A 16545-nucleotide genomic window follows, 5' to 3' on the forward strand; every position below is an offset into this window, starting at 1 on the left:
ATCAGCAATTTTAGCCATCTTCAGCTATTTCCAAGTCCTCCAGCACACAGATCACATGACATTTGTCCTTTTCACATACTGCTAACTTTGCACCTTCACTTAGTTCCTCATGTGCTGCTTTTGGGGTCAGGAGAGCATGAAGGGACTGGAACAGTCATGACATCCAGGTGGGAATCATTAGAGTAAAGAGTATACCTTCTTACTCATTGGTGCAATCAGTGGCATAGCAAGGAGATGATGTGAAGCAGAGAACTTCATTCTGCTGGCCTTATGTTTGGGGAATTCAGTTCCCTGCTTATGCTGCTGTCTCAGATAAACAGCTAAACACTGATACTTCTCTTTTGATCTGAGGCAGTGACACAGCAATGCCTTGGTCTGTACAGAACACAGCACTGTGGCAGACACTGTCAGACACACAGCCCCAGTCTTCTGACCCAAGGTCCTATTCACAAATAACTCATCATGATTATCTTCACATGTTACCATCTGCATTTGGTCTATATACGTATTCAAGAACATGAAAGAGGATGGATAATTACCACTGCTCATGGGTAAGAATTACCTCTGACTTCATGCATTCTACACTGTGGTGTAATGTGAGTACACACTGCAATAATGACTGCAGCTCTTATAGAAGAAATGTCACATAACACCTATGCATAATACAATGTATTTATAGGACATGAATAAGGGAATATCAATTTATTGGTTTGCTTTACATGATTAAGTTTCTGAGACAAAAAGATCTTACCTGTAACATGGAACATATCTTGCAAAAATTATGATCTCCAAGTAAAACATAATGATTTTGTATCAATACTAACAAAGTACATCAAAAACTCTGGAGGAAACAGCTGATTTGTAAATAGCACTAATATAAATTAATCCAAATTGGCAACACGTACAGTACTGTTACCTAGCTTTGATCTAATTATGGCTCGGAAGGTGCAAGATTTCCTTCAAGAAGTGGCCCATCGCAGTTCACCAGTGCATTTTGGCCTGTTTTATCTCTCATACTCTTCTGCAAGGATGAGGAAAAACAGTGAGACTCTTGCTGAATACAAGAAATGAGAATGAATTGTACCATTTGGTAACTGTTATAGCAAAGTCCTGTAAAAGTGACGGATTTTCTGATAGATTTAAAAAGGAAAGGTTATCCAATGTAAAACATGGTTTCTATTTCTGGACCCTGAGATTAATCATTTGAGGGTGTTTTTAATTCCATTTCAAACTCTGCTTAAAAATTACTCTGAAAATCACTAAACTGACTAAATACTCTGTGCCCTGCCCCTCTAACAATAACCTGTACTGAATGGGAGAGGTGCCTGTGATATGATGAGGTCAAATTGATCCCCCACTCAGCAGTGGACATGCTGCTTCAGTACTCCCCAGAACAGCAGGCACACTGAAGGGAGTGCCCCACACAGAGGTGATGGGGCAGTGCTAATGAAGGCTGATTTACAGCTTTGTCAGTGCACTATGGGCAGAGAGGGCCGGGCAGTTGCCAAGGAAACTCCTTCCACAGCATTCAAAGATTGCAGCAGCAAGATCCATTGCTTTGTTTCCCGGGAGGAGAAGCCTGACACGTGACAAAGGCAGCAGTTTGCTGGTGAACACTTTTCTGAGCGCCCAGTGCAGTTGTGCAACAGCAGCTAAGCCCAGTGAGGAACAGAATGATGGAACCCCAGAGAAGCTTCCCCAGGCAAAAGGACCTTGGGTTTCCCCAGGTGCAGCAAAGGGTAAAGATCTCATAACATGGCTGATGGCCCAAGCTTGTGACTGAGTGAAAGAGAAGTAAAAAATCATCAGTCAAAAACAAAGACAAAAAAGAAAAATATTTCTTAAAAAGGGATGAAAGTACAGAAGTAATTTACAGCTCAGAAACTAAACACCTGGAATTTCAGCTACCAAATACTTGGAATTGCTGAAACACTGTCAATCAAAGTGAAAATTACAAAAATGGAAATAGGATAATTTAAATTGAATTTATATTTTCCCTAACAGAGCAGCTGAAATCCTGCTACTAACTAAAGAAGAACAAAGAAAAAGAAAATATAATCAATGTTGATTGGATGTATTAAAACAAATACCCTATTGCTTTTTAAAAGTAATAGCTGAAAGAAACCTTGCAGCTGCACAGTCACCAGTTAAAGCACAAAATTCAATTTGTGTCATTGAGCCACAGTTGCAGACACTGCATATAAGAAAAAAGCAGATTTTGACCAAAATTACCAAAAGGCAACAGATTCCTCCAAAGCTTTTGCAGAAGTAATGTTTTAGCCCAAGAAAGACAACAGTTCATATGTATATATATATATCAATATATATGCACATATATATATACATATACTTGTATGTACATATATTTATGTCTGTATGTGTATATATATCATGGAAAAGCTCTCTGAAAAAAACCCAGAGCTATAAGTGGCTTAAAAACATCCGAACGTTAATGATGGTAAACAACCATTCACCTCACACTGGAGTGACTCTCAAATAACTGAAAAATTTAGAAGTATAATAACTGCTTCAAAGACTTTATGCATTCCTATTGCCTGAGTAGAACTAATTTAATAACCTGGGAAATGATCACCAGTCCTTTGTTTAATCTTTTCAATTGTTCCCAAAGCCCTTTTGCTATAAAGAAAGCAGTATCACTTTTAGGAATGCAGTATATTTAAAAATAATTATTTAAAAGCTCAGTACAAACCAACCCTAAGGCACATAAGATATCATTTTAGTCAGAATTGTTGATAGTGAAAAAAAAAAAGTATTTTCCCTCTGATTTACATAATTACAGTAAATTTTATTGACTGTTTGTTTTTGAGGGGGAAAGAAAGTGGAAATACATTTTTTTTATCTTAACCCTTTAAGAAAGATATAAAATCTGCAGTGGAAACCAACAGTCTCTGAATATTAAGTAAAAAGCAGTTTTCTTGCAGACTGTAGGGGAAACAAGATTTACTAGCATTTCTTCTACTTTTATATTAAATAATGTCATAAACTTTCACATTTTGAGTTGTTTTATTTCTAGAAAGTGCACCGAATTTCATAAAAGGGAACATAACAAAAGCTCAGATTCAAAATGCATGCTTGTAAAAGCAAAAAACCTGCATTTTCGAGCAGCAGAGAAGATATATTAATATATTCCAAAGACTGCTTAAGTGGTTTCCAGTACTGTGTTTTCTGTATGATCAACATCAGCCTAATGAGAATTATCACTTCTTTGTGTGGCCACTATCCCACTTATTCAGTAACAATAGAAAGCCAACATGCATTCATCTAAAGACAGACCAATGATTAAAATGGGGATATAAGAATTGTAGATTCCTGAGTGACAAGAAATGACAGTGACAGTGATGGACTGTGACAACAATTCATAGAATCTTTGAGATACACAGAAGGAGAAAACTATACTAAAAAGTATTCCTCAAAATATAGTTGACATGAATCACAAATGGAGATGAGTATGGTAAATAACTTCTGATGATAAACTTTATAAAGTCCTTGGAATGAAGTGGCCAAGCATGCAGAAAGGCAGAAAAAAGTCACCTTTTGTTCCATTAGAAACTTAGACTGCTTGAAGTCTGAGAAAGCATAAAGATGGTGGACTGCTCAACAGAAAGGCACTGATGTCTAGTCTGATTTCCCCAGGAGATTGAAGGAAGCAACCGAGCACATCATTTATGTTTAAAGCAAGGTAGCAGTTATTTAGACAAAGCGGATTGGAAGACAGGAAGAAACAAAGAGAAGGAAGAAGAAACACAAGCAATATAACTGGTTAAAAGTCACAGATCTTTGACCAAATATTAAAAAATTAATATTGCCAGTGTTGAGCCCCAAGTCTGCTTTACTATTGATTCATTTTCCTGTATTAATATATAATGTCTGTAACAAATGCTACAAAACCCTTATTAAGTGTTTTTATTTATTAGCTCGTTTCTTTACCTTAACCCTTGCTCATGCTCTCTCTTTAGACTTTTAAATTAACTATTTGGAATCTATAATGAGGTCAACTCCTTCCACAAGTAGTACATATGGCAAAGAGACATCTAAGATCTCCAAATGAAAAAACATTAAATACTGATCTACCTGGGAATGCCTTCCTGCTATTCTTTATCCTCTCCTGAAGTGAGGCATTATTATACCCGTATAGTCTATGAATACAAAACAGTGGCAGAGGCTTTTACATTTGCCACAGGAATGGTTTTTTTTCCCTTGGTAGCAAAGTTCCTTCATTAATTTCCTCTTAATGCAAAGTACCTTCTCAGTTAAACATCAAAATGGTACCTAATCCCTTCCATTGTTTGTAACTCATTCTTTTAACCTACCGGTGGCAGCTGATGGGCTGAAAAGGGCAAGGCAGTACCATAAAGTTTAAAGTTCAGCACCTCTACTGTCCTTCACATTCTAACATATATATTATGTAAAAGTTTAATGGGATTATAATAGAAGGAAACATTTTCTGTTAATGTCCCCAGCATACCACCATGGTTCCCACAGAACTTAGCTTGTTCTCCAGCCTTAGAAGATCTAACCTGTATTTACCCAGTCATTTCTCCTTTTGAGCTGATCAGATGAAAGGAGAGAACAGATTTTAGAATATTCTTCCATTGGCACAGCAAGGCACATTTATGTACCAATAATGGACCAGAATAGGCAAAATGTAAGTTGAAATATAAAAGAGGAAAAAATTATTAATAGGATGTAAGTTTTAATACATGTGTTCTTCTAACAAGCATCAGTATGTTATCAGATATAACTGCCTCTTTTCTACCCTTATGGAGATCCTAATCCCCTTTCCCTTCTTATCTCCTCAAATCAAAAATCATGTTGAGTCATGTATCTGTCTCCCACCATCCTCATCAGCTGATTTCCCTGTGGTTGTTGGTATGGAGGCATAAATGTTGCCCCAGGATTCAGGTTAATGCCATCATAAATAACAGGCAGCATCTTTCACTACATTGCTCAGACACCACAGATGGGGAACCTCTGCTCTAATCTTATCTCTGACCTTGGCCTAGGTGATTAGACACTTGTAATACATAAAACCAGCTAACTTCATGATGAAAAAGATCATTTACCTGGATTCTTTCTGTTGCTGTAGGCCACAACTGCTTGCATAAGACCTTCTTCAGAACATCTGGAAGAAGGCTGACAGTTATGAGCAGAATTATACCCAGCCACGCAGGACCACTGGACAACATTTGCATGAACACATAATACATCCTCTGATAATTGAGAAAAGGCCTGGGAGGAAAAAAGATAAAAAAATTATTACACTTCAATACACAAAATAAAGGCAGTATTAAATACAGTAGTTATGTCAGCAATGAAATACTTCAAGTTCAGTTTCCCAGTTTGTGAAAGTTCATCCATTCTCGTCTTCTCAAAGGGAGAGATAACCATGCACTGTCTGGAGATAACTACCCTCCTTTTGCCTTCCAGACTGCAGGAAATATCACACTGTCCCCTCCCTGCATAGCATCTCTCTCTTGCAAAGATAAATTAAGTTCATTCTTAATGTGTTTATGCTCTCCATGCACCCTTATCTTGCCCCAGGTATGTTCCACCTTTCTCCTTAATGTCCAACCCACCTTTCCCCTGGTCTGCTAAGGCACACTCCTTTGTATGAATCCTCAGACTAGGGATTGTTAACCACACTTATTTTCACACCTCTCAGACTCCTATAAGTACCTCTAATACTTTAATGTTATGCTCCCCATCCTATTCACCATATACTTACCTAACCACACTATCAATACCTTTGCTTCCTAATTTCCCTGTATCCCATGCAGTTGCATGATCATCACTTTAAGATACTGGGAACCAGAACTGCATAATCACTGAGAGTAAAGATCAAGGGACAGTTTGTAGCAACACTGCAGTGTAAAATTAGAAGGGCAGTTTCCTGACAGCTTTCAAAATTTGGTAGTATATGCATACTAAAAAGGTAACTAAGCTAAAATACATTTTTATATACACACAGCCACATCTCTAATACACAGCAAGGCTAGTTGGAAAACATTATCTGGGAAAATGTCACTTCTGCAAACTGATGCTGAAGAAATTGAGATCTGATCTTACGAGAAAAAAGGAGAGGCAGCTAAATATCCAAGGATTTAGGAGGTGGTTACTCATTTGCAAAAGACATGCTAAATACAAATCCCTTCTCTAAATTAAATTGCATCTTAATCACCAAGCATTAGTTAGCCCACTCCTTCTCTGGTCCCTCAAAATATTGTGTATACAAAGTAGAATGGCTCCAGCAGTAGTTAAAAAGGCCTTGTAACTGAGAACTCTACAAGTGTGAAACAAAATTTCCAGCTCCTGATGGCAGTCAGGCAGAAAGGAACTGAACTTGTTCCAACCTGATTTCCTTTCCAAAAATTTCAGTTTTAAGTACACAGAATTTTTAATAGCAAAACCCCCAACACTTTAAATTGGCTGTGCACAAGAGTTTTATTAATTCCTACAAAGCTTCTTACCAGCATGAACAAGCAGGTGCTCAGACACCTACAGTAATTCCACTTTGCTAAGTAAGGAAGCAAAACAATGAGCTCAAACACAGGACTCTTGGACATCACTTCAATATTGAGTTCCGCTCCCTGTCTCTAATTCTGACTGCTGCAGTTAGATTCCAAGACAAGCCCAAAGGTAGTCACCAAATGCACAGACATGACCTGCTCTGGGACATTTTGACTCAGAAAGGCAACATCACCTCCTTGAACCAGCCTTTGGGCTGCTTTTGACTGACACTACTGAGACAAAGTTAGTGGTAGTCCAGAGTCTGATATTCTCCTTGTATTCCTCTTTAAGAAGATTTTAGCAGATATTCATTGACATAAGAGCTGAGCACTCTCCAGTTAGCACTTATGATGTGTTTAAAATAGAGTTCTGCATTGTATAAAGGCTAAATTTAACTCTGTGACAAAAGGTGAAATATAACAACTGTATGTTTCTGAAACAACTTTTGCAAGGCAATTAATATTAGGGCTCATACCAAATAATTCCTCCCCAGAGCAGAGAAAAGACAATGTAGAATACCAGTGATCCCCAGATCACAAAGTGATTTATCCACGTCCAATAGTGTGTATCTAGTGCAAGCTGGAAAAAAAAAAGATATTATATGATGTTATTACTATCTAGATGCAACAAGAATTCCCAGTAGGAGATAAAACAGAATTACACCCTTTGAAAATAGAGAAGAATTCTACACAGAATTAGTTAAAAACATCTTTCAAGTTTGAGCACAGTTAAGAAGGCACAAATAGCAAACTCTCTATTTAAAGTAATAAAACAATGCATGGTGCTAGAAAGAAACCAATATAAGCAAGCAACAATTAAAATACAAGTTTTTAAAAAGTTTCAATGGATAAAACACAGCATACCTTACCTTAAATGTAACCGTGAATACAAGCACAGTAAACACCACTGTTCCAAAGGTCCAAGTTCCAAACATCTATAAAAAAATGGTCCAAAGCAGTTACAGGCAATATTGCTCAGTATGTTGTGAATTGTTCACAGTAAACATCTTAAAGCTTAATAATGCTTTGTATGATGAACTGACACTTAAGCAAAAACTGAATTCCTATATGATCTATCCAATGCAAAGTGTTCTGGTTTCTTGCTCTGTGTGTACACACCTCAGATTTCAGACAGACAGAAAAAGAACACAACCAATGCTCTGAACCTGAAGTTCACTGAGATTGAAAAACAAAGTGCAGTCATTTCATCAATCTTTTTGGATGTCATCTCTTTTCTGATTTCCCTTCTCTGTTGGCATCCAGCAATTTCTTGAAGGTTCAACAGCATGTTATACAGATAAGCGTAAGAATGTTATAACCATACAAGTACAAGAAGGTCCACATATGTTTAAAGATAGAACACTTTAACTTGTGTTTGATTTTCTCCCCTCTTGCATAATGACAAAAACACCTCAGCTTTTCAAGTAGGCAGAAATGACTGATGCAGAGAAGAACAAGTGGTGAATTAATGCTGATGCAGAGAAGAACAAGTGGTGAATATTGTCACAGAGGATTGCTTGGACTTCAGCAGCTACCAGATGACCAAGTTCAGGATCCAGAGAAATACTGGGAAAATAAGCAACAGTTAGGACACTGTATTTTAGAAGAGACAGTGTTTGATTCGGGGTATTGCACCCATGAAAGACAAGTGTCCAAGAGATCCAAATTACTTTAAAGGACAACTGTTGAAATCTCATGTGCTCCCTTCTGCGGTTACAACTTCAGGAATGAGACAACTTCCATGCAGGATGAAATTTCAGCAGAAGATCTAGTTGGCAAAATAGGATGTTACTGCATGGACAGAAAGACAAAATGGGAACATTCAAGAGATAACAATGTGGGAAGGGAGCAAACAAATAATAACAATTAAAAAACAAAAGCAGAGGAACGAATCACAAACAAAACTCAGCTCTAATTAGGATTACTGAGGAGTGTTGAGGGGGAAAAAAAGGATATTTACAGATATCCTTGCTTCAAAAGAAGAACACGAGTCCGCTGATGGAGGGGTAAGACAACCTAGTGGAAGGTTTTAAAGAAAATGCTGAATTACTTAATACTCTGGATATTAGTCTTCATATACAAAGCCTGCTTCTTGCATTTAGCAGCAAAGCTGGGGAAGGAAAGGAGCAGGCAACAGTGTGGGACCAACAGGTTGAGTTGTTCTTAAGGAAGAAAAGCAGCGAATGCAATATATTTTGAATTTAGCAAGGTATCTGACACTTGAACAATAACAAAGCAGGGGCTGGCTAAATGGACTACTACTACAGTTGAAAACTGGTTGAACCACTGCATTCAAAAGTCCTTGATGGATAACTGGCTGCTGGAAATCAGTAAACCACACTAGGAACAGCAACTGGGCTGGAAACCATGGAATATCCCTGTCAGTAGCTGGATGATGACAGAACATCATGAGCAAACTACCAGGTGATATAAAAATAGAACAGCTAAAAGAATTAATGACACGAGTTTCAATCCAGAGGGACCTCTGCTGATTTGAGAAGCAGGCTAACAGGTATCTTACGGAATTAAATAAGGAGAAGTGCAAAGATCTACACCTATGATGGAGTAGTGACTGACTGTGCAATGGCCCTGCTGAAAAGGAAGTCACACTGGGGTTATATGGACTCCAGGCTGAATACAAGCCTATATTGTGTCCTCTATATACATAAGGTAAACTGCACAGCAACTGGGAGAAACACGGCCACTGAAGGAAGGTTATTATGCCCATCCACTCAGCTACAGTGAGGTTGAACTTGGAACACTGTTTTGGTTTTGTGCCGCACAGTTCACAGTGATGTGAAAAAAATAGGAAATTTTCAGTTGCAGGCAACTAAGGTGTTTAGCAGCCTCTAACTTCTGCAGAGAGGTACAGGAACTTCGTCTGGAGAAGGGAAGGCTGAGAAACCATTTAGCAGCTGCCCACAAATGCCTGAAGAACTACAAAGATGAAGAACTGGAATAAATCCCTCTTCAACAACAAGAAATATTCTGCTTAGGTATTGTAAGAAATTTTTCCACCACAAAGACAGAAAAACATTGGAATAGATTTCCCAGGAAGGTTATGGAATCTGTATCTTCAGAGATACTGAAAACCTGAAAAAGACCAGACAAAGCCTTCATCAAATTGATTTTTATTAGCCCTGCACAAAGCAGTGAGTTGAACTGGATCATGACCAAAACTATGCTTTTCTGTATGAGCTCACCCACAATTACATGACAAGGTATCCATATGGGAAGTTGATCACACAAATATGCTGCTGTGTGAAAAATGCTGAATGAAGACCATAGCCAGCCACAGGACATAAATCAGAAGGAAGCTAGGCTAAGATAATGCAATCAACTGGGGAATGGGAAAAAAATAAACAAATGGCTGGCCAAAAGATTAATTATTCTCAGTAATCCTTTCACTATTTTAAAACCATTTCCTGTGTGACTGAGTCTATTGAACATGGGATAAAATTCAGAAAACCTTCAGCCTTTTGATCTTTTACTTTGATACAAAATAGGCTCATGCCATCATTGTATTTTCTATGCCCTAAAAACACCTGTGAAGTTAATACTGAACAGGAATCTGATCAGCAACTTCCAGTCATGCCATTTACCAACTTTCTTCTTGCAGTTAAATTTTACCATATTCTTGTGTAATGTGTAGCATCTCTCAGAGAACCTACAGTCTATTTCTCCATACTGAACAGATTTGTCCATATTTGCAACAAAAGCTGCTAGATGAAATAAAGAATTTGAAACAACCTTACCCTATCTGTTTGTTAGGCTAGAGAAAAAGCATTGGTCTGCAGCCAAACCCCTGACCCACCCATCTTATTGACTCAGAAAGTGAGGTCCCAGCACAGGGACAAGATCCATAGCTTTGGTGCAGAGAAAGATAAGCAAAGCAATATGGGAAGGTGTGTTACAAAAATTTACAATGTCTTAAAGTTTTAGCATTGAATGTCTCAAGATACTACTCATGCTGTCAGGCAATGAATCATTCCTTTGTAAGTCTATTCATTAACATCTAGTCTATTAATAAGTATTTTTCTATGTTCTGGTCCCAGCCTATCCATGACTTCCTTTCCTCCTCCTGTGACTGTATTTGTTGATTTTTCCATGTTCCAATTCAGCATTCTGCTCACCTATCTTCCTTCCTGTTGTTTTGTATTTCTCATTCTGTTATTCCTTTTAACTTAGTCTATCTCAACCCAGCTTAATTGTATTTAACGCACTCTGTATCAAATGTTAAAATAAAGAAAATCTCTCTGGAAATACATTTTATTATAGGGGTAAACTAGGATGATGTTTGCAATCTGCAATGCTTCTATAGTGCCTCCCTTTCTTATTACCTTTCTTCTGTAGTTGGTTTCTAACTGCATGTTTTTGCAACACCAACCATGATGTCCTATCCATAGTGGAGTACCATACACACAAAGCAGTATCACAAATTAATAACAACTGACAGGAGATAAATCCTTGGCACTTTAATCTTGTTTATCAGAAAATCATCAAGGGAAGCACTTATGAAGTAGATCTCAGTGATTAGAAGTACACTTTTCCATTATCCTAGTAATATCACACTATAGGAAGCAAATAGTTTCAAACTAATTTAAAAACACTGAGAAATATTTTTGGGGGAAGTGTGTTTGGAAGTAAGCTTAATAGAAGGTTTATTTTAGTCTGACAGGCATCGTTGTATGGGAAAGATACTGACTTTGCTCATTTTTTACTAGTTTTGCAAAAATAGTGATTAGTTCATTGTGGGGAGAAAAACTCAATATTTTTACTTCAGTACCCATTTTAACAATCTGGAACCTGACTTGTATCATTACAAAGCACTTATGGCATTAGTGTTACTGTCAGCTCTTTTGTGTTCTTTACTGCTTTCTACCCTTCACCTGTTCATGAATAACATTTTGGTGCAGCAGCAAACCTTTCAAACCTTCAAATTCTTCACTGACTTTTTCAAGATGTAAGCATAATTTAAAAACTGGGAAATAGCTATCAATACTTATTAGCATTCATGTGTGTATGAACTCACATAAGTGTCTCTGACTATTTCTGAACACTTGAAATTTTCAAGCTGTTATATCTAAAATTGCAGCTGAATATCTCTCAAGTTTTTTATATAAACACAGGCAAAGAACAACAAATTTTCTAACACAGACTCTTAAGACTCAGAATGTCTCCTCAAACACATTACCTTCAAGTGTTAACATGGATATCTAGTTGTAGACTTCAACATTTGAAATTTGAGAATTAGGCATTAATCTGGCTTCAGAGCCTTAGAATTAGAATGAATGTGTGCAATGGAAGATGACTAGAATTTCAGAAAGGAGCAGAGTCAAAATATTTGAAATACAAACTGTTTACAAAATTGGTACAGGTAGGATAACTCTAATTTTCAGCACCATAAGTATATGGTGATGAAGAATTTTGGACATCTAACAGAGAGCATAATGATACCAGAAAAGCTATAGTGCAGTTTAGAGTTCTGCCTAGTGGAAGTTCATTCTGTCCTTAGAAAAAAATGCTTTTAAACAAGTGTTTTCTCTCACACCAGAAGTTCATTTCTCTGATAGACGTCACAAAGGTGGTTTTTAACCATATCTGAACACTGCATTTCTAGCAAATGTGTATGTTGCAAACAAGCAATGAAACTGTGTAGAGCTTATTTTCTCTCTCACTTTGAGAACATTTTCTAAAGCTATTAAAGCGCATTATAGCATAAACTGTAAAAAAATTTCTTTAGCAGAGTCAGCAACAAAATGTAGGTTACAGAAAAGCATACAACAGAATAACAAAATGCAAGGAAGCAAAAAGCTTTTTTAAAGTTCATGATTCTTTACCACACCTCATATACCTCAATATACTTTGTCTAAAGTTCTTATTTTAAGTATTTATAGAGTAGCTATAAAGAACATTTTTAACTGTAGCCTTAAACAATATTTTACTGCTCTTTAACAGTTTAATTTAAGAACAGTGAAAGATGAAATGGATATCATGACAAATCCACAATAGTCTTACCATGTGAGTGCTGGTTGTCATTAGCTGAGGATAGGAAGAGAAGCAAGTAGCAAAAAGAAAAAAAGCACACAAATAAAATAGACCAAAATATCAATGGATAAAATAAATAAAATGCAAAAATTCATAAAATTTGCATTCATGTGACTGCAAAGCAAGTAGAGATAGATTATTTTAAGCTGCTATATGTCAAAAATAATTAAACTATTAAAAAGCTCATTATATTTAAGATCTTTTATGATCATTCATAACTACTCTGCCAAGAGTCTTATGATATGTTAAACAGATATTCATCCGATGCATGTTAAGTATGAAACTGAAAAGTTTCTGTATAAATTCAGAAGTAATACATGGAATTTATGTTATATATTTCTCCTGCTTAGTATGCAATCCTATGTCTCTGCTTACTAATACATAGTATGTTTCATTGCATAGTTCAGATTTTGTTAAACAGATAACCCATCTATCTCACTGTAACTCACAAAAACGTTATCATCTTGCATGACATATTGAAGAAAACAATTAAAACTACAGTCATTTCACAATTAGCATTAAAAAAAAATTAACACTGACTGATGAACTCCAACACTAACCTGTCCATTGCTGGTCACAACTGTGTTGTCTAACAATAAATAGGCACCAAAGAAAAATACCACAGCATCAAACAACCCTAGGAATGTCCAATAAATAAATGCACGCCAGCGCAGCAAAGCATTCTTGGCAACATCTCTGTGTGAAACAAGAAACATGTATATATTATCAGCAGGTTTGAAAATCCCAGATAAATGAGATAATTCATATTGTTTCTTGAAAACCACCACATTTCCACATTACAACTGCTTACCACTTCAAATCTAACTCCTTCCTCAAAATGTCCTCTTCATTTATTTTGATTTCATTCTTATTAAACCCTTTTTACTGCACCCTGTAACTCTGCTTATTTCAACAATGGCAAACTCCCTGTGATGTACCCGTTTACTTTCCAATCTTTTTATAGAAAGTATCTCTTTTCCAGTGCTTGCTGGGCATGTCATGATCTACTGCAGATATTAAATGGTAACACTAGAGGTCTCTGGAGACTTTGCTTTATTTCCCCTAGGATACTTATATACAGACTATTGCAACAAAATAAAACATTAATTTTATGTAGAATGTGAAAGGGTTTGCAGTTTACTTGAAGCTTCAGGTCTAAAAGAGCTTCTTGAATGTTTTTCCACAAAAACATATAGGGATTTGTCAACAGCAGAACTCTTCACTAGCATGCATTTTCTTACTACAAAAAATTTTAAATGTTACAACTTCAATTCTTGTCCACAGAATGAGCATGTATCAACCTGGCTCATAGTATAGAACACATCAGAGTAAATCAGAACACAGTTAAATTAAAACTCTGAGTAACAGAAACATTTACTACTAGCCAGTATTTCCACCATTTAAAGACTGCCTGATGACACATAAAGTAATTTCTCCCCAGAGATTAACAATATAGAGTGCAAACCCATATGTGGCGAACAACAGCCTCATCTAGCCCAGAACAACCACTATTGCTCAAAACAGTTTAGTAATAAGCTCTGTTAGGTATCAAACCCCACAAGTTTCTGACAAATAAGATCCACTAGCTTTCATAATCCAAAAAAAGGCTTCTGAATTACCTTTTGTAAATTAAAAACATTCAAAACATCAAAGAGAAAATAAAAACATTACTGTTGAAACTCAAGAGTAATCTCTTGTATTCCTCTTCAATTTCTTTGGTAGAAACACATCACTACATTGATCAACCTTTGGGCAGCTAATATTACTTCTTTCAAAGAATGTTTTTTCTTTGATTAACTACTGTTACCTATCCCTGAAATGTACTGGCTTTGCAGCTACAAGGATCTAAACTGGGCACTGTTTCTAATTTAGCTGACCAAATACAGTTAATTGACCAGAACTGTATTTCAAGTGGCTAAGAACCTAAACAAGTCAATTCCAATGCCCAGAAGTGAGTCAACAATATGCAGAGGACACTGCTGGACACCACACAGAATACTTCCTCTGATACACTCAGTCATTTTTTCTTTCAGAATAAAGCATGCATATAGAACAGCCACAATGTCTTCTTTTTTTAAAATACTTCTGTCCCCCATGTTTCCTTCCCGTGGTTGGAGTAAATAAAGAGTAGTAAAATAAATCTCCTAATTTCCTTTTGTTAAACAGTGATATCTATTTTTCTCTCACTCCCTTTGTAGCAAGTCCATGGTGTGGTTTGTAAATGTGCATGTAAACACACATGGTTATCTATTGTACTTTGTTGGCCATGCATGTGGTCTTTAACCCTTCTGCTGCAGTGTATCTGATGTTCTGCTGTACCCTTGTGGTACAGAAATCCTGATGACTTCCACTGTAACAGACACAGATCCCACAACTGAACAGTCAAACTTTGGGCTAAAATGTTTTAATTTTACCTGTACAGGGAAGGCTCTCTCTTGAGTGTGTCTGGACTGATATGTTGTTCCATTAGACTGTACAAGAGGATAGGAAGGGAGGTGAAGCTGATATTGTACAGTGTTAGATACGCAGTATCATATAAAGTCTGTAGATGGAAAAGAATTAAATCTTAATTTAACATAAAATTAAATCATACTTTAAAATTAAATCTTCTGCATGAGACTTGGTTTTAAAAGAATGCATGAACTTCTGCAGGAAACCAAAGCTATATTCCTTCAGAATGCAGGCAAATACCCCTGAACAGATGCTAACTGTTATAGGACTCAATTCTCTACTTGTATCCCATTTACTTGGAGGAAAAAGATCAGCTAAAAATCTATTTCATGAACCAGTCTCATCCACATACTAGATCCTCCTATTGTTTCAGTTGTACTACCAACTCCAAAGTAACCAAACTGAACAGCACATTCCTGTAGAGACAGAAATTATTCTCTGACACAACATCCATGTCTCTCCCTCCTCTTTTATCTCCTCAATTGTCTATAAAACATGGAGATATTCAGAGAAGAAGCAGGAACACTCCAGAGGTTTTGCAGCCGTGTGTGACTACAATGAGCTTCACAAAGAAACATCCCAATGTGTCTTTGATTTTTCTTCTCACTGAGAAGCTTTTCCACATATGCATTATCTGTAACCTCAAACCTACCATGTCACCCCACAAAAAGAGCTGTTTATTTCCCAAAACCTATTTGGTGATCATTTATTCTGGAAAAATTTCTATCAACCCCCTTTTTTGATTCAAATTTATATTTATCACTTAACAGGATAAAAATTAAGCTAAATTTTCATAACACATGCTTTCATATCTAAGTCCTAACAATGCTTTATAAAAACCTACAAAGTTGCCAGTGGTCGTTTGAAACAGAAACCAAAACAGAAAAAATAGTTTTGTCATTTTAACTCCTTGGGCTTTCTTTCAACAAATTCAAGCAATAGTAGTATTTTCTCCCAATTAAATCCAATTCTCACTCTATTTAATACTGAAAACATAAACTTTTTTTGTCTAAATACAGTTATTCATTCCTTTATTTTTTGCTCCATCATTTAGAAGAAAGAAGAGGCAGATCTTTTCTACATAAATTAGAGGAGAACAAGGGAGAAGAGAAAATAAAAATTCAGGAAGGCAAACACTGGGTTGTTTCCTGAATAATGGCACTTTTCTGCTAAGCAACAGTTCACTTTTCCTGAAGTTTTCAGTTTTTGTATTTTCTTTTCAACTAACTGAATGCTGCTATTCATCTGAAAATTATAATTCATATCTGCTCATCCTAGAGAATACTAGTTTATTTTCTCATTTTCATTCTGGATTCTAAAAATGAACAACTGGTTCAATTACTCATCTTTCAGGATTTCCTCTATTCATGTCCAGTAGGCTTAAATCTAACTGACTGTACATTTCCCACAGACATTTCACTTTGTACTGACACTTCCAAATATTGCATTTTTGTATTCTTTAATTTTAATATTGGTTTTATGATAATTCATAAAATTTCTGTAACTTAAATGCAATTGC

General features: G+C 36.3%; 1 protein-coding gene across 6 annotated transcripts in view; it reads right to left on the bottom strand.

The window, feature by feature from the left end:
- ATP11A (ATPase phospholipid transporting 11A) overlaps positions 1 to 16545 on the bottom strand; it is a 117126-nt gene that overhangs the window by 5477 nt on the left and 95104 nt on the right. Inside the window, exons 24-30 of one of the 6 annotated variants that reach the window (XM_079323178.1) lie at positions 14990 to 15117; positions 13136 to 13271; positions 12546 to 12569; positions 7397 to 7462; positions 7004 to 7107; positions 5085 to 5250; positions 906 to 1021 (exon numbers count right to left, since the gene is read on the bottom strand). In XM_079323178.1, coding sequence (XP_079179304.1) covers positions 932 to 1021; positions 5085 to 5250; positions 7004 to 7107; positions 7397 to 7462; positions 12546 to 12569; positions 13136 to 13271; positions 14990 to 15117 — 714 coding nt within the window. In that variant the 3' untranslated portion in view covers positions 906 to 931. Of the gene's footprint in view, positions 1 to 905; positions 1022 to 3552; positions 3642 to 5084; positions 5251 to 7003; positions 7108 to 7396; positions 7463 to 12545; positions 12570 to 13135; positions 13272 to 14989; positions 15118 to 16545 lie in introns of all 6 variants that reach the window. The other 5 variants (XM_079323179.1, XM_079323180.1, XM_079323176.1 and 2 more) reach the window with 5 other exon arrangements.

This window comes from Erithacus rubecula (genome assembly GCF_903797595.1).
Source record: "Erithacus rubecula genome assembly, chromosome: 1".
NCBI classification, from domain to species: domain Eukaryota; kingdom Metazoa; phylum Chordata; class Aves; order Passeriformes; family Muscicapidae; genus Erithacus; species Erithacus rubecula.